General features: G+C 33.6%; 1 protein-coding gene across 1 annotated transcript in view; it reads left to right on the forward strand.

Annotated features, from left to right (window-relative positions):
* ASCC3 (activating signal cointegrator 1 complex subunit 3) overlaps nt 1-24,748 on the forward strand; it is a 363,321-nt gene that overhangs the window by 8,191 nt on the left and 330,382 nt on the right. Inside the window, exons 3-4 of the mRNA XM_012438418.3 lie at nt 3,958-4,108; nt 19,717-20,276. Of these exons, the coding sequence (XP_012293841.2) occupies nt 3,958-4,108; nt 19,717-20,276 (711 nt within the window). The remainder of the gene's footprint in view (nt 1-3,957; nt 4,109-19,716; nt 20,277-24,748) is intronic.

Raw genomic sequence — 24,748 nt, forward strand, 5'->3', positions numbered from 1 at the left:
AAGTTTTATCTTCTTTGGTGTGAGACGAAGATGGATAATGTGTATGCTGCTGTTTCCTATGGAATACATTAGGCCCCTATAACCATACTGTCAAGGGGAATAATCAGAACTATGATAATTGAATCCTTTGTTAATGTTTCTGTTGTTGTTCAGCTCCCTATCATAGTTATTTTTGTAACTTAATCCTGTAATTTACCTCTGGATCATCTGAGTAAGTTTTTAGGTCTCTGGCAAAATTCTTATCAAATGAACAAAAGCAGTGTCTGTACCTAATCATGAAAAATGTGAATATTAATCTCTTGAACTCAGAGGCTGATCTCGTAATTGACTTGTCATTATAATTGGTAAGAAAGGCATTTAAGACTTAAGAAACATTGTCATTTTAAAAGCTATTTTATGACTAAAATTTCAGAAATAAATTTTAGTAAGAAACAAAAATTTATATGTATGTGGACTGTTTTGACATTTGCAGTAAAGGCTGACCCCTGCTTTACTAATTATGGTGTGGAAAAGTTTCCTTATATGAGTTAATTTTATGATAAATAATGCTAATTTTACCCTTCCTACAAATATAGGTAAATCTCACTAGGGCAAAAATGGGCAATTATCACTTTGGAAGAACGTTTTTGTTTTATTGAAGGAACTTCTTTAGTCTCTTTCCTGTATAGTTTCAATTACTACATTTTCTGAGTCACAAACAAGGGCATGAGGTTTGGCAAGTAATTTCCTCTGATGGATAAAACTTATATAAGTCTTATAAAAGTATAAAATAAATTATATAGGTAGTTACAAGTTTAATATTATGGAAAAAGTAAAAGGATATGATATCAAGACTTCCAGAAAATTCTAGACATGTACTTACAAGATACTTAAAGGAAAGATTCTTAGAAATGTCTCTGAATGTGGTGTATTAGTTACACAGAATAACAAAATACCGCAGATTAAGTGGCTCAAACAACAGAGATTTATTTTCTCATAGCTCTGGAGCTAGAAGTCCAAGATCATTTGGTTTCTTCTGAGGCTTCTCTGTGTGGCTTGCAGATAAGGCAGCTTTCCTGCTGGGTCCTCACATGATTTGTCCTCTGTACAGGCACATCCCTGGTGTCTCTTTATGTGTCTAAATTTCTTTACAAGATCAGTCAGATAAGATTAAGGCTCACCCCAATGGGTTTATTTTAACTTAATCACCCCTTTAAGGCTCAATTTTCAAAGATAGTCACATTCTGAGGTACTGAGGTTTAGGGAATCCACATAGAAATTTTGAGGGGACATAATGCAGGCCATAACATACAGATTCTGATCAATTGGTAGATGTGATTATTTCACCACTATGATGAACAAACCAACTTTTAATCTTTAAATTACTGTAGTTTCTTCCAGAATGTGATTTTGAAGTATATAAATCTGTTTCAAAAGCCACAGGAAACAAAGGAGTAGAAGCTGTAGCCATTCATATCATTTTAATGTACTTGGAACATCTTTGAAATTATTTATCTCTGGGGCTGGGCGAGATGGTTCACGCCTGTAATTCCAGCCCTTTGGGAAGCTGAGGCAGGTGGATCACTTGAGTTCAGGAGTTCATGACCAGCCTGGCCAGCGGGGTGAAACCCCATCCTACTAAAAATACAAAAATTAGCCGGGTGTGTTGGTACGCGACTGTAATCCCAACTACTCGGGAGGCTGAGGCAGGATAATTGCTTGAACGAAGGAGGTGGAGGTTGCAGTGGGCTGTGATCGTGCCACTGCACTCCAGCCTGGGCAACAGCGAGACTCTAAAAAAAAAAAAAAAAAAAGAAATTATTTATCTCTAAGTTGCTGAAATTTGCAAGAAATCACTCCAGCCTGGGTGACAGCGAGACTCTTGTCTTAAAAGAAAAAAAAAAAATTATCTCTAAGTTGCTGAAAATTGCAAAATATAATGACAGCTTTCATATTATAAATGTCACCAGGAAAGGGCAAATGTTTTAGAATCTTAGCCATAGTGTTGTGAATTTTAAAGGCCTCAAGCTATATCAATTCTATGTATGAAGAAATGAACCATGTAATATACTATATGAAATAACTGGTCCTTTTCTGTTTTTTGAAAAACATTCACTTTAAATGCTGACTCCTTATTTGAATCTATTGTAGAATGATAACATTGTTTCCTAGTAGGTTAAAATTTTATTGCTAAAAGTCCTTATGCAGTTTTTTAACTAATAGTTTCATTCAAAGATTGATACTAGGAAGAAGAGATTTGTAACAGATTTTTGATAGTTTTCTTTTTCTCTAATGATACAAAATTTTGTTCGACACGAAACAGTTTACCTTCTTGACAATAGTGGCTGTTTTACATTGTTCACAGCAGCTAAACAAGAGTATAATCTATAGTTAATTAATGTTGCTATCTTAAACTTGAATTATTTTCTCTCCTCACCTCCCCAAGGCCCTTTGCAAGTTATTCTGTATTAGAGATATAACAGAAGATTTTAAAACTTAAAAGTGTATGAGGACTAAGAACTTATCCCATCTTATATATTCCTGTAAACTTTTAAACATTTTTTCCTCCCTGAGGAAGGAAAGTAGTATATATGATGAGCTTCATTTTAATATAGGTTTTTATCTCAGAAGCTGTTCAATGTATACAAAAGTAAGGAGCCAAATAAGATAAACCTTAATGTGCTTATGACCCCATTGTAACAACTTAATTCATTTTATGGGCAATCTTATTTTATCTCTGCCCTTGCCCATTCTCCTCCCCCTCCCCCTAAACTCAGATTTACTAGCCTCATTTGAAATAAAAAAAACGTAGGCAGGGAATTATGCATTTTCATCTGTCTAACCAATAGTAAAATTACTGCTTTCTACCTGACCGACTACTTTTTTATTTAGTTAGAAAGCTTCATGAGTTTTCAAAGCCAGAGGTCTAAAATAAAATTTTTATTGTGCTCTGTGGTCAGTTCTTGAGAATAGAAAGATCTGTAGTCTCAAATATACAAAAGCCTCAGAAGAAACCAAGCTTGCCAACACCTTCATCTTGAACTTCTAGCTCCAGAACTGTCAGAAAATAAATTTCTGTTGTTTAAGTCAACTAATAGAAAAGAGTGTGTATAGAAAAGAATCTTTGAAATGCCTCACCTGGTCTAGGATCATGCTTAAGAAAGCAGTGCTGACTTGAATATATTTGAACCTATCATGGGAGTCTAATTTTCTATAAATGCCTTTCATCAAAAAGCATGACATAAAGCTCTTATTTATATGTGTTATATAAATGTAAACAAATATAGTCTAAGCTATATTAAATATAGACTAAGCTATATTAAAAACAAGCAGAAAAATGGCAAGACACACGTGTCATGTTATCAGTAACAATAATAATAATGTTATTATCTACATGTTTAACTTTTTACTTTGCTCTGTGAAAAGATTTTATGAATATGCAGTGTAATTAAAACCATAAAAAGGGCTGAGTGCAGTGGCTCATACCTGTAATCCCAGCACTTTGAGAGGCTGAGGTCAGGAGTTTGAGACCAGCCTGACCAACATGGTGAAAACCCATCTCTACTAAACACAAAAAATTAGCTGGGTGTTGTGGCTCATGCCTGTAATCCCAGCTACTTGAGAGACTGAGGCAGGAAAATCACTTGAACCCAGGAGGTGCAGGTTGCAGTGAGCTGAGGTTGAGCTGTTGTTGCACTCCAGCCTGAGTGACAGTGAAACCCGTCTCAAAAAAAAAAAATAAATTCTGTAAAACGAGCTTTTATTAAACATATCTTTTAAACAAATGAGAATCTACAAAAACGCATTTAAGTAAAACTTGTTTTTTGAGTAGTCAGTTTGGATGTGAATAGATACAACTTTGAATTCTCGTGAGTAGTACCAAGTTGTGTAACATAATGCAGAATATATGTAATCAGTGTTGGAGTTGAGAAGAACTTTAACCAGTATTTTTCTACTATATTATGATCTCTATTTCAGATAAAGCGATCTAAACTTCATGAACAAGTTTCAGATTTGGGCTTGACATGGAAGAAGATAATAACATTTTTGAATGAAAAACTGGAGAAGAGTAAAATGCAAAGTATAAATGAAGACTTAAAAGATATATTACATGCTGCAAAACAAATAGGTATAGTTTTATTTTTTCTTTTCTTTTTTTTTTTTTAAAGAGAATCAGTAGAGTTCAAAAATAGATTTATTGTAAGCAACATACTATATAAAGGAAAACTAAACTTTCTAGGCATTAGTATTCATAATTATGAAAGACAGTCCTGGCCAGACACGGTGGCTCATGCATGTAACTCCAGCACTTTGGGAGGCCGAGGCAGGCAAATTGCTTTAGTCCAGGAGTTCGAGACTAGCCTGGGCAACATGACAAAACCCCGTCTTTACTAAAAATACAAATGAAATAAATTACCTGGGCATGGTGGTGTGAACTTGTAGTTCCAGCTACTCAGGAGGCTGATGTGGGAAAATTGCCTGAGCCTGGGAGGTTGAGACTATGGAGAGCTGAGATTGTGCCACTGCAGTTCAGTCTGGGCGACTCGAGTAAGACCCTGTCTCAAAAAGAAAAAAAAAGACAGTCCTTATCTATCAGTGAGCTTAGGATAGAGTGTGACAGGCTAGAGATAGGCAGAAGTAAAAAAAAAAAAACAAAAAAAACTACTATCAAGCATGAAGGATTTGTAGGAATTTAGGGTTTGAAACCACTGTTGATTAAAATAAGGATAAAGTAAATTAAAATTTTAATATAGCTCTAAGGAAGCTTAAAAGCCATGTAGCTCAGTCTCTTATAGATGCCTACCTAATGCACAGTCAATAACAGCACTTAAACTATACTTTGACTGCTTCTGTTCCCTTCCCACACTAATATTCTTATCAATTGATTATATTTGAAGAAAATTGTAATTTGAAATTGTAATATTATTTACTAACTCAGGTTATTTTCCCAAAGTTAAAAACCAAACTAAATGAAACAAACAAATGACTGGTAAAACCTCTGTGTGTAATTAACACCAGTATAGTTGTAGATTTTCCAAATTCAGCAGGTTTGTACCTATAAAAAGTCCAGACTTCTACTCTAGTCTTACATGATCTGGCCTCCCCCTTTCTCTCTGACCTCACTTCATTCTTGTCTTCACTACTGTTTTTCAAACACATGGCTAATTCTTCTTCATCTTCCTCAAACCTGTCAAGCTGGTACCTGATTTGGGTCTTTGCACATGCTGCTCTCTGTGTTGGGAATGCTCTGTTCTAAACTTAATGATGGTAGATCCCTTTTTTTCATTTTAAACTCAGCTAAAAAATTATTTCCTTAATGGTCTTCACTCCAATAAGTTGTTACCCAGTCACTCTTTATCTCGTAACCATTCATAACATTTTCTCCATAACACATATCACACTATCTGACATTTTGCTTGTTTATTGCCACTTTGATGTAAGTTTCATGAGAATAGGATCTTATTCTTGTTAAACTCTGCATCTTCAGTGCTTATACTAGAACCCAGAATATTTTAGGGTCTTAATAAAAATTCATTTGTTAAATAAATGAAAAAAAATTTCTCAGATAATTCCTTGGTAGAGAGAGAATTTGGATCCTTACCTTACCATGTGCTTGCTGGTTGGCAGTTTTATTCCATATACCAGCTCTGGAGTGTGTTTGTTACATATAAATGTGGAAACTTTCTTATGATCATCAAATCTTTAAATTTTTTTTCAAATGTGTTAACTTTTAAAAATATGTCACTTAACTATCATTGGTTTATGACCTAGTATAATATTTAATAGAATGTCTTCATTGTTTTAAGTTGTGAAAGTATAAAATATCTCATATGTTTGTAAAGTTAGATTTTCAAAAGTTCAAGGACATTAGTAAAAATTGAGTTTACTTAAGCCTAGGGGAAGTATAGCACATTTTGATGAGGTTTGTAATAGCGTTTGGCATAGAATTAGACTTTGTATTTTAAGAATACAGAGGCAATTAGGTTGTTTGAAAAAGAGTCGTGAAAATGCAGTCTTCCACATCACCTTGGCTAGGATCTTAACCCTTTTGGTCTTCATTACATTTTCATTTGTAAGATGTTGGGGCCACCACAATCTGACTGAAGTACTTTTCAAAAGCTATACTGAGTATCCTTCCTTTTCTTGAGTTACATTATAAAAATGCCTCAGCATACTGGGCAAAAATGTAATGACATATTGAGCTTATTCAATCCACGACTAAGTTATTTCTTTACATAAATGATGTGGCATTTAAGATTTAAAAAAAAAAAAAAAAAAAAAAAACCTTTAGATTTTTTTCTCTGGATATCTCTGGCCACAAGTCAAAAAACATTGTTTTAAATACCAGTCATTAAATGTAATCCTAGGGATTGCACCTGTGGTGAAATAAATATCTGATTTATACTTAGGGACTGAACACCTGACCTGTATGTTTAAGGGATTAAGGGATTATTTTGAGATTAATGTCTCAAAAGAATATTTCTCAGGCAAATAAACTCTTAAGTTGGATGCAGGCAAATTCTAAATCAGTTATACCCACTTTTAAATGCTGTACTTAAGTTGAATAACTATTAGCTTTAGTGAAACTTAAGTTGAATAGTAGTCAGCTGTCCTTTCTGGACGAAAATGCTGATACTGGAAATGTTATTGAAACTACCAGCTTTGAAAAGATTAGTCTTCTGTGGAAAATATCACTGTCATTTCTCTTATATTTCTCTTCTAACATAGATAATTTTGGTATAATTGTATTAAAAAGGTTAAGCAAGAGAATAAAGAAAAAGATTATATTTCACTTGAGTATAATATTATGAGACAATTAATTGTATGTGTCGAAAGTAGGCCTAGATCCAAATTCTGAAATAGAAATATTATAAAAATCCTGGATTTTTACCTTTCCTTTCCTTGTAGTTAGAGGTCATGTCCTATTAAGTCTACTTCTCAGCTGTTCTTACATTTACTCTGTATATTTACCATTGACCCATTTCAGCCATTAACCACATCATGTCTGAGCTACTTCGGTAGTTATTTGCTTCAGCCTTCCTTTCTCATCCACCTTCTTCACTGTCACTACACTGATCTTTGTCAAAGCAAAGCTCATTTTTATTCCCACCTTACCTTTTAGATCAAATTCTTTAGAATGACACATAAAACTCCTTTATGAGTTGACACGATTTACATTTTCATCTCTTTGTCGTGGAATCACATGCAACCTTTATGCCAACATATGCAGTGTTTACTGTCTGAATTTCCTGAACAGTGCATACTGTTTTCTCTCTCTCTTTTATGCGTTAAAATAACTTTCCCCATTGTGTTCTATTATTCATACTTTATTAGAGTACTTTTCTTGTTGTTTCATAATTATTTTCCTGTCTTCTCCCTTCACAGTAGTAAGGTCTCTGATAGACTGAATACTTTGATGATACAGGGATTATAGGAATTATAGCATATTTCTACTCCATTGCCTAATGTGCTACAAGGGATCCAGTAGATGTTCAATAAACAAATGAAGTATTGAGAATCTAACTCGAAGTTCTTCATGGTCTTTACTACCTGTGATGCTGACCATGTCTTACAAGCGGCAATTTTTTGTCTTTTTGTTATTTTTAAATATTCCTACTCTTGCCCCCAACCCCACAATTTACATTTGGTATATTTCCATACCTTTTTACAATTTGATTCTCCCCTTAGCATTATTTTAATAATAAAATTTAGTTTTAGAGAGAAAATGTATAAATTATTTAAAAATAGTACTCTTGGTCCTTATGTATTCAAATATTCATTGTAGGCATAGCTGTCTCCTTCATGAATGCTGAAGAATTATAGTCATATTAACCTATATTTTGTTGGCAAAGAAACTTGTCATATTTTATGTGCTCTAAGTAGAAACATTTTTGAAAATAAGTCAAGATTGAGACTAGCAGTAAGTAAAATGCCTGTATCTGTTACTTAAGAATTTAAATCATCATTTCATGAGGCTAGTAAGATTTGCACAGTGTAGACAGAAACTAAGATGGGGGCCAAGAATAGTAGACAGGTGGGTAGAAAGACCCTACCATTCCCTAATCAGCTCTCTAACTGCGTATCTCTCCAAGAGCCAGAACAGAATGTTTGAAGTTGTCTGAGAGTGTATTGATCTAATGATTTCACTCTAATATGGATACAGATCAAGACTCAGCCATAATGGAACTAGTTTCTTTCAGTGTTCAACTTATTTTGTCACACAAAGACCTGTTTGTTTTGCTTTTTCTAATTTGTAAGACCTGATTTATATGAGTTGTGACTTTTTTATGCATCTTACCTTTAATAACTTTGTCATTAAGTAAAGTAAGACTCAAAAGGTAGGTTGGACGGGAGTGGCTTACAAAGTGTGGTTTAGGGCATTTGTGAATCCATTATAGTTTGTGAGTTGTCAAGGAAGTAGGATTTTGCTTTTAAAAAATGAGGAATCAAAATCCAGGGTAGAAAGCCATTTATAAAGCAATGACTAAATAGGAACTATAAAAAGATATTAGCAGAATCTGGCAATTTTGCTTATGGACATAGTGGTAGACATTTAGAATTACAAAGGCCTGTTAAAGGGATATAGCAATATTTGTGACAGTTATTTTGAAAACTGCAGATTGCAGGAGTTCAAAGAGTTTTACTTCCCACAAGGTGGCAGACAGGGTAATGCGGAAAAATCCTCTACGGAGAATACCTAGAAAAACTGCAGAATACAAAGTCTGTTTGACAGTATCAGAGAAGTACCAAAGCAGTGAAGATTTTGGGGGCCAAGATGTGGAAGCAGAAACTAATCCAGAAAGTGTGATCCTGTTGGGCCACTTTTTCCTAGAAGTGACTTGTCCATTCCAGAAGAGGAGGCTGAATGGAAAAGAGGAAAATGAGAAGATGTGCTTCTGACAGATTCAGTGGACTAAGATGATTAAAATGGACAAAAAAGGAAATAGAAAATCTGAATATTTGACTATTAAAGAAATTGAGTCTGTAATTAAAAACCTTAACTACAAAGAAATCTATGTTATGATGGCTTTAATGGAGAATGTCATTTAAAAAGATATGAGAGCAATTTGGGAGACCGAGGTGGGTGGATCACGAGGTCAAGAGATCGAGACCATCCTCACCATGATGAAACCCCGTCTCTACTAAAAATACAAAAATTAGCTGGGTGTGGTGGCACATGCCTGTAGTCCCAGCTATTCGGGAGGCTGAGGCAGAAGAATCGCTTGAACCCAGGAGGTGGAGGTTGCAGTGAGCCGAGATTGCGCCACTGCACTCCAGGCTGGCGACAGAGCAAGGCTCCGTCTCAAAAAAAAAAAAAAGAAATGAGAGTACTATTGTAGATTAAAAGAGGTTAAAGGCATATAATAATCAAATGTAATGTATGATTCTTGATTGACTCTTGAATCAGAAAAAAATTACAGGTATTTTTGGGGCGATTGAGGAAATCTGAATATGGGCTGGACATCATTAGGTAATATTAGATCTCAGATGTGATAATGTTGTAGCTATGTAAGAGGATATCCTAAATCTCAGGGGAAGTATACTGCAGTATATATAATGAAATCTCACAAAGATTAGAATGTACTGTCAGATGGGCCAGCAAAAGAAAATAGACACATGATGTGTTTGTGATACATACACTCAAATGGTTACAATGTAAACATACACTCAAATGTTTACAATGAGTGGATTAATAAATATGGGAAGAGAGTGAGATTCATTGTAAAGTAATAAAAGTTTAAAAATTACATGATTATTCAGTAAAGAAAAAGCATTATATGAATATCTAACATCTATTTATAATAAAAATTCTCAGTAAACTAGAAATAGAAGGGGATTTTATTAATCTGATAAGCTGTAGGTATAAAAACCCTAGAACAAACATACTTAATAGTACAAAGTTAAAAGCTTCCCTGAGATATGAAATTAGACACAAATGCCTATCACCACTTCTGTTTCTCACTGTATTAAAAAATCCTTGCTAATGTAATATGACAAGAAAAAGTAAGAGCACAAAGGCTGAAAAAAAAGAATGTTTGCCATTTTTCACATGCTGTACCTGTAGAAAATGAATTTAACAAGGTTAATATAAAAATCAGTTTTATTTTTTACTTGCTAGAAGCACATTAAAAATCAAATTGATCTTTCTGTAACTTAATATACTTTACCTTAAATTTTATAAATTTTAATTTGTTTTACATTTATAAAAGCATCAAAAACATCAAATACCTAAGAGTAAATTTAACAAAAAATAAGCAAGACTTCATAGAAAACTAAAATATTATTGAGAGAATTTAAAGACCTAAATAAACAGAGTGATATACCAAGGATTGGAAGACTTACTATTATAATGATATAGTTTTTACCCAAATTGATCTACAGATTCAGTGCTATCCCAAGCACAATCTTATGTTTGAGGGTGAGTGTGTGTGTTTGTGTGTGTCAAAATTGACAAATAAATATGAAAGTTATATGGAAATTCAAAGGCAAAGAACAGTCTGGTTAACTTTGAAAAATAAGGAGGGAGAACTTACTCTAGTAGATAGTAAACCTTATAATGATAAGTAGATAGTGTGGTATTGGTCCACTAATAGGCAAATGGACTAGTGTGACAGAATATAGCCCAGAAACAAACCTACAGATAGAAGTATACTTGATTTATAATGAAGGCCAAAAAGTAGTGAAACAAGGCTGTTTTTTCAGTATTGGTGCTGGGTCAACTGCATATACAGATGAAAAGAAGTATGTACTTTACAGATAATTTTAAGCTGCCTATATAATTAAGCATGACACACAAAACGACACATCTCCTAAAAGATGTAAAAGAGTATCTTTAGGATCTTGGTATATGGGAAAATTTATTAAACAGAAAACAAAAAGTACAAATGGAATGATTAAATTGGACTGTAGTAAAATTAATACCTTCTATTCATTAAGAGTAAAAAGGCAAGCCATAGAGTGGGAGAATATAGCTTCAAGATTTATAACCAAAAAGAGAGCTTGTATCAAGATTAAATATGAACTCCTACAAATCAATAAGGAAAGGACAGATAATCCTATATAAACATGAGTAAGAGCTTTGAACAAGGACTTCTCAGGAGATAATTGCCCACTAGACATGAAAAGGGGTTCAGCTTCATTGGTAGTTAAGGAGATGCCCTTAGAATGGTTAAAATGAAAATGACTTACATGCCCGTTAGAATGGTTACAATGAAAAAGACTGACATACCTAAGGTTGTTAGGATCAAGAATGTGAAACAAAAATTCTCATCTGCTGCTAGAATTTAGATTGGTACAATCACTTTGAGTAACTGTTTGACAGTGTCTACTATTACCAGCTATGGTTGGACAAGTGAAATTTTAAATTAAAACATAAATATCCAATAAAATTGCTTGTACATACATGTATATCAAAAAGATGTACATTCATGGCAACATTTGTGATAGCCTTAATGTAGAAACAACCCAGTTGATTGTTGAAAAGCATAAGCATGTAGACTACTTTATAGCAATAATGGATTACACTATGTATAACATTGTAAGAGACTCTTATAATGTTGACAAAAGAAGCCGAACAACACGTACTATAATTCCATTAATATAAAATTGAAAACTAGGCATGACCAGTCTCTGGTTTTAGAAGTCAGGGTAGTGGCTACTCTTGAGGAAGGAGGTAGTGACTAGGATTTAATATGAGGGAAGTTTCTGGAGAGCTCATAATGTTCTGATTCTGGAATTAATTAACCAAATTATACAAGTTTGTTCATTTTTTGATATTATTTGAGCTATATGTGTACTGTATATTTTCTTGTTATATTCAATAAAATAATTACTATGCTTTTTATATTAGATTAAAATGGAAATATTTCAGATTGATAAAAGTAACACATGCTTGTATGTTCACTTAGCTTAAGGTTTGGCTATCATGGTAAGAACTCCTATGTATCCTGCTCAGGCCCTGGTAACCAATATCATAAATACAATAAATTGATGTTTTTCATTCTCATGCCTATTTTTATATTTGTGTTAAATATTTATACATCCATAAATATATGTATTAGGAATATATTCATCTCAAATATCAAAACCTACTGTAGTGACAGACCAAGTGGGTTTATTTGTTTCATCTGACAAGTTCCCTATGTAGATCAGCAACTTGATAATAGTAGGGCTCAAGTCCGTGCTAATGATTTGGCTTTTTCTTCACATTTGTTGCCTTTTATTCACTAGACGTCCGCTCCGCATCTAGGCATTATATCTGTGTACTTGAGGCAACTATATTTCTTGTACTACCTTTATTTGATTATCAGTTTCATAACTTTTTTTATAGTTTGGAATAATTTCAAATTATCAGTTAATATATGTGGGTATAAATTCAGTTCTGTGGTTACTAGTGGGTAGCTAATATCACTAAAGCTGTTTTCTCATCTATAACATGGCGATACCAGTTCTCACCTTCTGTGGTTGTTGTGATGTTAAGTAGTAATATAAAGTGCCTAGGGTTAACACCTGATAAGTGGCTGTCATTGAATAATTTTATTATAACTTAGATGTGCTAATAACCATTAGTAAACAAATAGTTGTTTCTGTGTGTTAAATGTTATGACAGATGTAATGTGCCCAGTGATGTACTGGTTCAAAGGGCAGGAAACTGCTTAGGTAAGTCAGGAATAAATTCATAGAGAAGGTAACATTGGACAGCAGTATATTGTATTTTGAATGTTTCAAAGACAGAGGTGTTACATTTATGTCCATTTTACTAGAGAAATTAAAAAAATAAAAGCTGAACAACTTTATAAAAAGAGGACTTTGCAAATGTATCAGCAGTGTAAATAGGTAATTCAGATTACCTGAGAATATAGCAAAACAATTGTAAATTAGAATGGATACTGGCTTGGCACAGTGGCTCACGCCTGTAAATTTTGGGAGGCCGAGGCGGGTGGATCACTTGAGCTCAGGAGTTTGAGTCTAGCTTGGACAACATGGCAAAACCCTATTTCTACAAAAAACACAAAGCAATTAGCCAGGCATGGTGGTGGATGTCTGTAGTCCCATCTACTCAAGAGACTGAGTTTGGAGGATAGCTTGAGCCCAGGAGGCAGAGGTGGCAGTGAGCCAGGATCGTGCCACCGCACTCCAGACTGGGTGACAGAGCCAGACTCTGTCTCCAAAAAAATAAATAAATAAAAGTTCAGAGGTTCCTGAAATTTTGTTTATCAGTAGATTTTTTGTCATTAACAAATTATGATTCCTTAAATATAAGAAAACTTTAAACTGCATTCCTTAGTAGAGGCATTTTAAAAGTGATACTTTTAAATAGTATTACGAGTATAATATTACTAAGCATCTGATAAATGGATACAACACAGAAGTATATACTATAAATAATCTTTTTTGTTTGTTTTTCTTGGGTGTTAAAAAAATCTAAAATGGCAGTTAAATCTCAGTGAGCTGTGTGTTTGTTTTAATTTTCTTAATGACGCTCAAAATGATGGTTTTATTATAGGAAGCTTATATATGAAGTCTAATTCAAACTTTTATGTTAGCTATTTGGTTGCTTGGGAAGTTACATTATAATTTGATGCAGGATTTTATACTACTGGAAAGGTAGTATAGTGGCTGGTTGCTGCCTTAAAGTTGCAAGTTGAGTATTCACATTTTGTAATGAATGTACATAAAATTAAATGGCTGTTTTTAAAACATAGGGAAATGCCTTGGACTATTTTTAATCTTTTGTACTACTACACTTTTTTTCTAACAAATATCTTTCTTTGTTTGCTTTCCTTTATTCACTCATCCCAAAGGCAACAGTTTTTATGTAAATGTAGTCATAATTTTAACATTTAAGTAACTCCTTCAAATCACTATATTGATCATTTCTTGACTACTTTCCCTGTTTAATGCAAGGTATTGCTAGAGGTGCTTTGAAGCACAGAAAGAGTTATATACTCTAAAATACATGAGGCTCATTATACTAAATTACTTAGGCAATTTTAAAATTATATCACAGAAATTGTTCATTTTATTCCCCCAAAAGCCACATGGAAAATGCCTACCTCCGTTATGTGAAATGTTTGTTATTTTTTTTATCATTTGAAAGATGGTTTAATATTCTTCCCCTCAGAAAAAAAAAAAGTACCTGGCTTGTTCTTGTAGCATCAGTATGTTATGTAATCTCTTCATATCTGAGTTTTTCTGTAAAAATGAGGAAAATATTAGCAAGATTTATGAGACTAATTTAGATATTGTACTTGTTTAATATTTACACTAACGGGAACTGAACAGGAATATATAGAGGGAAAAATTATGAGGAAATGGTATATTTTATATTCAAGTTGAATCATTTTGTATTTTGTTAAATAATATACTTGTTGTATCTAGTATTGTAGGTAAGGTCCTGTGTTTTTCATATTTTTAAAAGAAAACATCATCATACTTACCAGATTAAAAAAATCAGGTAGCTAATCTCTTTTCAAATATAACATACTTATATCAGCTTGCCTATCTTGCTGATAATTTTTAGTAAATGGAATGAGCTTAAGTAAACAGTGTGGGGTTATAGTATGGTATTCACAGCTGCAGAGCAAGTGTTGGGGTAAAACTGACATTTAAAGTTTGGATGTAACATGAAAAAGTTTGAGTGCTTTGAACATTTCAATCTTTATAAAATATTTTCTACTATACAATGAGGATTTAACTGGTCAAGGAACTCATTAGTTGACAACTTCTAAACTGAATACTTATTGGCCAGGTGCAGTGGCTCACACCTGTAATCTCAGCATTTTAGGAGGCTGAGATGGGTGGATCACCCAAGCTCAGGAGTTTGAGACCAGCCTGGGCCACATGGTGAAACAACTCTACAAAAAAGAGTTGTTTATAATAAAAATTAGCCAAGCATGGTGGCACGTGCCTGTAGTCCCAGCTACTCAGGAGGCTGAGGCAGGAGAATGACTTGAGCCCAGGAGGTGGAGGTTGCAGGGAGCCGAGATTGTGCCACTGTAGTCCACCCTGGCCATTAGACCAAGACTCTGTCTGATAATTAAAAAAATAATACTTATCAATTATGGATACAAGTTGTTGATATTTTAATTCAATCTTCAATTAAAATTTTCCACTCATCCTTTTTCCAGGATTCCTCAACAACTAAAGTAGGCTACAGAAAAAAGTGACAGTTTACAACAATTTAATTCTTAATATTCTGAATTTTAAAAAACATAGATGTAAATTGTGTGCTGAGGATGATTGACAATTTTAAAAAATTATTTTATCATCTTATAGTAACAATCTACCAAATATATCATTTTATGTGGTAAGGTTCTATATAAGGTTTAGTAGGGTTTTTTTGTTGTTGTCATTTTTACATTCAAAGATGATTTATAATAAAAGAGCACCAGCCAGTCAAGTTGAGTTCTGATCATGCTCTGCTACTTAATGGTGATTTTTGGTAAGCCTCTTTCACTTTTGACTTTTTTTTTAAATTCTGGAAGTGTCTTATAGTTTACTGTGCATTTCATATCCCCTGTCCTCTCAATATAACTGCAAAGTAGGGTATTTCTTCCTAACGAAAGTATTCTAGGGACTTTCTAAGTGCATCCTTTTAAATACGTTACAGTTGAAATGCCAGGTGGGTAGAGCCAGTTTTTTAGTTTACACCTTATGTTATTCAGTGTTTTCTGGATAGAAAATTAGATACCCAAGTATGTAGGTTTCTAGACTAGCTTCTTTAAAAGTTAGAAGTTCTTAAATTTTATATAAACTTTTCGCCAGTTGATTAGTGTATCAGTTTATCTGTGGCCAGAACTACGTAAAATCCTGATTCCTCTTTGAAAGATTACCATAGTGAATGGTATGAAGCAGACAGAAAAAGCTTTAAGAATTGAGTGCAAATGTTAACTGACCAAAGATCATAAACGTAATCGTTTATATGGTTACTTAAATTAAATATAGAATATAAAGGGAAGTGAACAAGAGGGTATTTCGGAACAGGAATCTCACAGTTACTGTAACATGTTCAATTCCAGATGTAGTGTCGGAAAACAAGAATGTGATTATAATACCTTTCTACTTTAGAAATGTACCAGATGCGTTTTCCAAGCCCTCCCATCTCCCACTTCTTCTGATGTGGCCAGTTGTGTGGTTTTAGCTGGCTAATAGAGGAGCGCTTAGTATTTCCCTTCCAATTACATTTTTGTCGCAGGTAGGTTGGGCCTTCCATGCATTTGGCTAATTAGACAACTGAGTGCAATTATGTCTGTATTTTACAAACTCTTTTCATACAGTTTAGTCACTAAATAAATAAATAAACAAGCAAGCAAACATTTGAGTGGGCTGTACCAGCAAGTTGCCGTACATCCCTTGCGGCTACAGACCCTGGGATCCTTCGTATGCTCCAATCTGATCCGCCCCCTCCTCCGGGCAGCGTGCTAACAGCCAGTCTCTTAGGCCAACAACATATGTCATCTCATGCGGACAGCGTGCTGGTGGAAAGCACGTGGGTGCCCCTTGGGGAAGACAAGATGATGTGGTTGCAGGAAGGTGGTGGAAGTGGACGTGACCGTCTCATGTTTTAGCGCCCCGAAAAAGTGCATTTGTTTTAAGAATATTGTAGACATTATTTCTGTTGGGTAGCCATCCATGGCAACAAAAACCGTTTGCTAGTGTTGCCACTAAAACTTTGGAACTCCCAGAACAGCAAGGCATATAGAGAATCTCTCTTGAGAAACTGCTATGTGTTGTGAACACATGTCCATTCCACATAGGTTGTGCAGAAGGAGAGTTAGTCATTAGTTTAGAGTATTAACATTTATGAAACACCACAGCCCAGCTAGATTGAAAATTTTTAGAGTATTTGTGATTTTTGAAATTATAGATTTAAGTTAAGGCTTATTAAAAATTTGAAACTCCAGAAAAGGTGCTTTGATCTTTCTTGATGTTTCTATGAGTCTACAATTATTTTCTCTTCATTTAAACATGGGCTTATAACTTTTTCTCCCACTTATTAATGGATTTTTTAAAGGCAAGATCTGCTGCAGTATATTTAGTGAATACAGTATATGGCTTTATCAGAATTCAACAGCAACTTAATAATGGATATTTAAGTTAATTACACTTTTATGTTATATAATAAGGCTATTCTTCCATTATTTCATTTCTTAAGGTGACTTACTTATTTTTAAATTTTATTTTGTAAACAAGAATTTGAAATAAGTCTACTTTCTAGGAATTTACAGGGAATCAGTGTGACAAGGGAAAGAACTTGTTTAGGAGTTAGAAGACTACTGTTAATCTTGTTTAATGACTTAATAGCTGTTTGATCTTTCCCAAAATACTCAAATTCTGTTTCTATTTAGCATCTATAAAATGGAGATACTTTTGTTAAGACAGTGAGATAATTACGTGAAAATTTTTAGTAAATTATTATTTAAAAAAAAATTCCAAGATGCAAAGTGATAACAATACTATCTTTACAAAAAATATATATTTACAATGGTAGATAATGTTTGTAAATGTGAATTCCATTTTTGCTCAGATCACTTGTATCAACCCTTTTAAATTATCTGTAGAAGCACCATAATCCCAAAATTATTCAAAACCTGTTTTACAAGTTATAAGTAAAATGTATAGAATGAATAAGTAAATGTGCATAAATACTATTGAATTAATTTACAAGCACTATTTATAGAAGATTTTCATATATTTTCTTAAATACTAAAGGAATAATTGTATGTCAGATATTCTGTAAATTATAACAGTAAAAGTAGACTTCATACTTGAACAAATTGGAAATATACATTGTAAAATTGCTTATTTTCCTACATATAAATTGTTAATCTACACATGACTGAATAGCAGATATAGTGAAAAGTGACTGAGGCAGTTTGATATAGTATAAAAATACTAGTATGTTGTCAGGGAGGCCTGGGTCTAGTTTAAATCAACTTATCTTTGTGGAGCCACCTATTTGGGGCTAAGTACAGTAAGAGAATACTACAGTAGTATTGTAATCAATACCATTGTATTTGTGCAGTGTACTCAGTGTACTCATCTTGAAAGAGGCAGTGGAGCTGGATTCTGAAACATAGGTAGGATTTGAACAGAGGCCCTGAAGAAGAATCAGTATGATATGGAAATAGGCATAAAATGGGGTAGAACGTGGTTTTTGGTTAATAAATTCTTTTTGGTTGGAGCAGGAAATATGTAATAGCCAACAACACTGGAAAGAAAAATGATGGGGTCATCTCCTGGCAGTATAGGAGCTTGGATCAAGCTATAGTAAGCTGGTGAAGATTTATGAATAATGATTAGAGTCATGTTTTTTTTGTTTTTGAGACAGAGAATCTCATTCTGTCACTCAGGCTACAGTACGGTGGTGATCTCGGCTCACTGCAACCTCTGCCTCCTGGGTTTAAGCAATTCTCCTGCCTCAACGTCTTGAGTAACTGGGATTACCAGTGTGCACCACCACACCCAGCTAATGTTTGTATTTTTAGTAGAGACGGAGTTTCGCTGTATTGGCCAGGCTGGTCTCAAACTCCTGACCTCAGGTGATCTGCCTGCCTTGGCCTCCCAAAGTGCTGGGATTACAGGTGTGAGCCACTGCAGAGTCATGTTTTTAGGAAGGTATAGGGTTCATTACATTATTAATTTTACCAAGTATTACTTTATGTAACTCATGTAGACTTTTGGGGCTCTTTGAATATTTAAATTCTTGTTTTCTACTCTTAAGAATATTCTTCGAAATCAATGTCAGAAATACAGGTTCTTTTCTTTTTTTGTTTGAGAAAATTGGATATAAGAAAATGCCTTAAACAAATTAGATGCTGATTATTCTTACATTTACTTGTAGCCTCTTTTAAACAGCAGATTTCTGTTTTATTTTATAGTAGGACTAATTTTTTCTTCAGCTTAACAAATATCCTTGATGGTATTAAATGTTTTTGAGTAAGAACTATAGAAATATTTCTTGCCATCTCAGGTTTATGGTACAAATTAGAAAGAAAGTTACAGATTTTTGAGGTTTCCTTGAAGCTCCAAAAATCTGTAATTCAGATTGTTTTCTGTACCTTACTTTGGTTTATTTAACTAGCTCATCAAATCAATCTTTAAAATTAGCTTTAAAATGAGTTTTAGCTAGTGTCTCAAGTTGTTTTTAGAAAGAAGAGGTAAGGGTTGTTATTACGTAGTTTCTGTACTTAAATACAGAATAATTACTGATAATGATTTATTTACCTAAAGTACCTCTTTGGGACACAAATAGTTCTTCAGGAATGGGTTGTTTCCTGCTCCTTAAATTAGCTATCTATCTTTATTGCTATGTTTTTGTTGTTGTTGTTTATACAGGGTCTCATACTGTTGCCTGGGCTGAGTGCAGTGACACAATCACAGCTCACTGCAGCCCCAGCCTCCTAGGCTCAAGCAATCCTCCCACCTCAGCCTCCTGAGTAGCTGGGACTACAGGTGCGCACCACCACGCCTGGCTAAATTTTAAAAATTTTTGTAGAGATAGGTTCTCACCATGTTGCCCAGGCTGGTCTTGAACTCCTAGACTCAAGTGATCTTCCTGTTTAGGCCTTCCAGAGTGTGGGGGTTATAGGGAGCTACTGCACCCAGCCCAGCCTATTGCTATGATTTGACTGTTAGATTTATTCAGGAGAATATTTGTGGTAATTTTTTGGAAAATCATAACTTAAGCCATGATTCAATTGAGCTAATACTGTTTCTTTTGTCTTTGAATAGTTGGAACTGATAATGGGAGAGAAGCAATTGAAAGTGGGGCTGCATTTCTCTTCATGACATTTCATTTGAAGGACTCTGTTGGTCACAAGGAAACAAAGGCTATCAAACAGATGTTTGGCCCCTTTCCATCGTCATCTGCCACTGTAGCTTGTAATGCTACTAATCGAATTATTTCTCATTTTAGTCAAGATGATCTTACTGCTCTTGTGCAGATGACAGAAAAAGAACATGGCGATGGGCTTTTTTTTGGTAAAAATTTAGTATTTTCATTTGACATGCATGATTTGGACCACTTTGATGAACTGCCAATAAATGGTGAAACTCAGAAAACTATAAGTCTAGATTATAAGAAGTTTCTGAATGAGCATCTCCAGGAGGCTTGCACCCCAGAACTCAAGCCTGTGGAAAAATCAAATGGCTCCTTTTTGTGGTGTGAAGTTGAAAAGTACTTAAATTCAACTTTGAAGGAAATGACTGAAGTGCCAAGAGTAGAAGATCTTTGCTGTACTTTATATGATATGCTTGCTTCTATTAAAAGTGGTGATGAACTTCAGGATGAGGTACAGTTGAAATTATTGTTTTTTTTTATATTAATGTAAACTATCTTAATGAAATAATGTTTTTAAACATGGTAGTTAGCAAAGAAATGTCTTTAATATTCTGTATAGTAGTTGAATATATAGACAAATGGTTTCACATAGCAGGCCTGTGTATCCTTTTCCACTGGCTAGTTATAGGAGGTCTGAAAGTGAAATGAGTGTAGCAGAGGAGTCAGTAGGCAATAGTTGGGTGTCCACATGTCCTGTTTACTGGGACAGTACTTGTTCGATATCAACTTAATTTTAATACTGGACAAATTGAATGAGTAATATATTTCATGAAGGATTAAGAGAAATGTCATACTGTTGTAGAAAGGACAGAGCCTTTGAAATCAAATCTTTGGGCTATCTCAAGGAGACACAGAGAATTGTTAAAAGCATTGAACGTGATCTATGCAAAATGGTAAGTAACAGTAAATAATCATTATGTGGTAGCTGTGATTTTATTTTTTGTTATTATTGGAATTAAGAATTTTAAAATCACACTGAGTATCAGAAATACAGAAAAAAATAATAGCTGTATTTTTCAGAGAAAAATTAATTTAGAGAATTAGTTAACTAGATATTGGAGGACTTAACCCATGGTAGTGATAGGTGTTATGCTGATTAACATTAGTTTGGAAGTAAGGTATTATATTGTTAATTCTGTGATCAGTCTTACTTACCTTGAATGTTTTACATTTGGTTTAATTTATATCAGATCTGTTCTACACTATTAAATTTTCTCTTACATTCTGAACATAATATTGCTTTAAAAATTGTAATTTATGAAGAAAATTTTACAATTTGCTCATCATAATTGAACGCATAGCAGTTATTCTATTATGATTATAGTAAACTAAAACTTATAAATAGCTAATGGATATTTTATTTTCTTAGTGAGTCATAAAACCATTACTTCTGAATATCTATAGTAAGTTTTTATTTCTTAGTTTTTCACCACAGTTTTAAGTATGTAACTGAATCTGATTGTTAGGAGGGTAATATTTTTTAGTTCTAGATTTTTTTCATAATAGCTTCATTTGTCACGTATTTATTGTATGCTTAGTGTATTACTAGGTACAGTGCTATTTACTGAACGTAAAAGGATGAATAAGATAGCAAACTTGTTCTCAAAATTAATTGTCTAGCAGGAGGAGACATGTCAACAAATAACTGTGCTGAAATATCATAGGTATTATAAAATACTACATGCAAAGAAAATGGGGACATAAAAGAACAAGTTACAGATTTTATAGAGGTGTTAGCATGGTAGGAAAGTATGCATAGAGAAGGTTAAACTTTAACCAAGTCTTAAAATATGACTAGATTTAACTTTTTCAAGTGGACCAGAAATGTAGGGAGCATATTTCAGGCTTTAACACTGTTTCAGAGAGCTGTAGTTCTATACAGCAAGAGTTGCAAGATGCAAAGGTGAAGTGCTGAGAAATAAGGGTATGCAGATAGGTAAGAGCCAAATGAGGTGAGGGCTGTGCCCCTTGTTAAGGTGTATTGCAAGCCACTATGAAGCCTGCATAGTGTGGCTCAATGATTTTTTTCAACCAGGGTTAATGGATAGTTTAACATGTAAGTTAATATTTCACATTCTATCAGTGACTTGAGTGGTATTTCTATATGGTTTTATATAGTCAGTGTTTTGGTTTTCCTGTTTGTGTATGAAAATGAACAATCATTATGATAATTTTTGTTCCACAGCATAGGTTATTCATGCTTTATATTTTAGATACACTTCTTTTCTGTTATATTCTGTTGTTATAGCAGACTTTCAGTATAATTTTCAAGTGATGCTTCAGTAGTTTTCTACAATTGTTTTCTTGCAGTTGCCTCACTACCATTGTTCTTAACCAGTGCTTTTTTTCACTTTCGGGTATTCTATACCTTCTGTGTTGTCTATTTACTTCTAAATACTTCACTTAAGCCTGGAAAGAGGGTAATTAAAAAGCCAATCAATTCATATGATAACAGTTAATTTCTATTTCTTTCTAAGCTTTTACTTGATTCTTTATTTAAATAGGAATATTTAAGTAGCATGCTGTGTTCTCTTGCTCCAGAAATTTAACAGAACCACGGGAATATTTTTACAAATAATCTAAGAAAAGTATATAAAGCTATTTCTATGCTGATGGTAAAAATTCTTCTCAATATATGGTTTCCCAGCTCTTAATAGTTTATTGACCTAATGCCTACTTGATGATAAAGGCATTATATTATTGTTAAGCTAGTGTTAGAAAAAAAAATGGGAAAAAGGTATATTCATATGATTACATTTGCCGCAAAGACTGTGTAAGAGAGGTTTCTGACTGAAACATGGAGAGGAATAGTACTAATGACAATATTAGTAATAGTAACTGACATTAATATATAACATAAGGCTTTATGTTATATGCTTTATGTGCATGACTTCATTTAATCTTTATAGCAGTGCTTTGAGATAGGCAGTGCTGGATGAAGATGTTAGAAGCCCTAAGAACTGAAAAGGTATACTCTGAGGCATTTCTCCTCCCCTTCCGTATGTGATTAATTTTTTTTTTGATAGCATACTAAAGCAAACATAAAAAAAAACTAACAAAATTTTATTTATTACCATGGTGATGAAGTTGATGTCTTTTTCAAACATCAAACTTCCCTGCTCTGTTTTGCTGGTACCTTAAGGAAATGGTTTGTCAGCCTCATAGATTATTGCTTACTGGTGGCAGGCATTTTATAGATTATCAAACTGAGTTTAGAGATTTTGGGAAATTTGTCTGGAGTTACAGAGTAGGTAGTGGATCCAGGATGTAAATTCAGACATTCTGACAAAGTACACAGGCACATTGAAGTTTAACTAGATTTGTACATATGACTGTGTTTTGAAGCTAAGCGTCTTAAATTTATGTAGGGGAATTATTGACATTTACTCTTAATTCATAATTTCTTTAGAAATCAGATCTTTTCCTTTATGAGTTTCAAATAAGGAGTTGGCTGAAATAAAAGGATGAAACTTTTAGACCCTGTTTAAAATGAGTTTTAATAATTCCTCAGGAAATTCATTACATAGAAAGTACATCTATGTTCTCCTGTGTGTTGTACTAATAAAACAAATAAAAAACCTGCTTCTTAGCTTTTATCAATGTCATCCCCTTTTCCCTCCCTACGTTGAGCCTCTACGTTACTTTCTTCTAAGAGCATTTCTTCTTTTGGCTTTTGCAATTTTTCAGTTAAGGCTGTACGTATTCCGATTAAGCCTTAGAATTTGATTGGCTAGAAGATCTTAAAGGTTCTTTATGTTCTTGAATTTTATTCACTTTTTAAAGTGCATTTTAACTTCCAGAAGTGAATAAGACTTGAATACTTCATGTTATTTTCTTAATCAAAACCTGTCCATTATTGGTACAGATTATCTTCCTGCTGCTGCTGTTTCATAACCAGAATTGTAGCAGTAGGGTTTGTTCTATTGGGATGGTATAATTAATGGACTTTCCAACAGCAGATTTTCCTCCAGAAAGTAGTATTAATAACAGTAAAGCTACCAATTTTTAAGTGCCTGTTATGTATGGACTTGAACTAGGCTTTCTCCTTTGACCTAACCAGCTTCTTCACAGTCCTGCAATGTGTAGAAGTGATGTCCTCTTTTAAAGGTGAAAAAAACTAAGGCTCAGTTGTTTACTAAAGTTACAAAGCAAAACAGTTGTAGAAATTCTGGGCTTTTTTTCCTCAGCATAGGTCTACCATTCCTATCTAGTATGCCATCAGATTTTTTTAAGAAAAGAAAATTAACAGCAAGGTTCTTTGAAGGAATTTCTTTTCTTATAAAACCAGGCCCAATTTTGTCTCTGTTTGCTTATGTCTTATTGACTATGGGCAAATTACTAAGTCCCTGTGAACCCCAGTTCTCTAATTTGTGAAATGTTTGCTTCACAGGGGCTGTGAGGACTTGTGAAATAATATGTATGAGACATAATGTTTCACAGACTAGGCTCTCAAGTGTTAGCAGCATATATTTGCACAATCAAACTTTTCTTTAGGTGTGTATCTTATATGTCAGTAAATAAATTTTTATCTATGCCTACTTATCTATGGATGTTTCAAATAATAAAATGATGCTTAAAAGCTAGGTCTTAATTCAGATAATTATTTCTTTTTTCCCTGTTTGGCTTTTTAGTGTCTCGCTACCATGAAAAAAATCTTTTGAATTAAGTTTTTGAAGCGAGTTCTGATATTAATAGTTCTTGTTGAGATGGAAAAGATGTTAATTAAAAAAATGCTTGAGAAATATATAATCTGAAAGGGATCTGAAAGGCTGGCATATTGCAGAGATATTGGAGTATATATATCTCAGTATTATTTTAATATTAAATGTTATTTGCAAAGCTATTAATGCTGATGTAAATATTGATATAGTTACTGTTTAATCAGTTTTTAGAAAAAGTGAGTTTTGAATTTTATTGATACAA

This window comes from Aotus nancymaae, unplaced genomic scaffold (genome assembly GCF_030222135.1).
Source record: "Aotus nancymaae isolate 86718 unplaced genomic scaffold, 86718_ANA_hifiasm-v0.15.2.pri h1tg000040l, whole genome shotgun sequence".
NCBI classification, from domain to species: Eukaryota; Metazoa; Chordata; class Mammalia; order Primates; family Aotidae; genus Aotus; species Aotus nancymaae.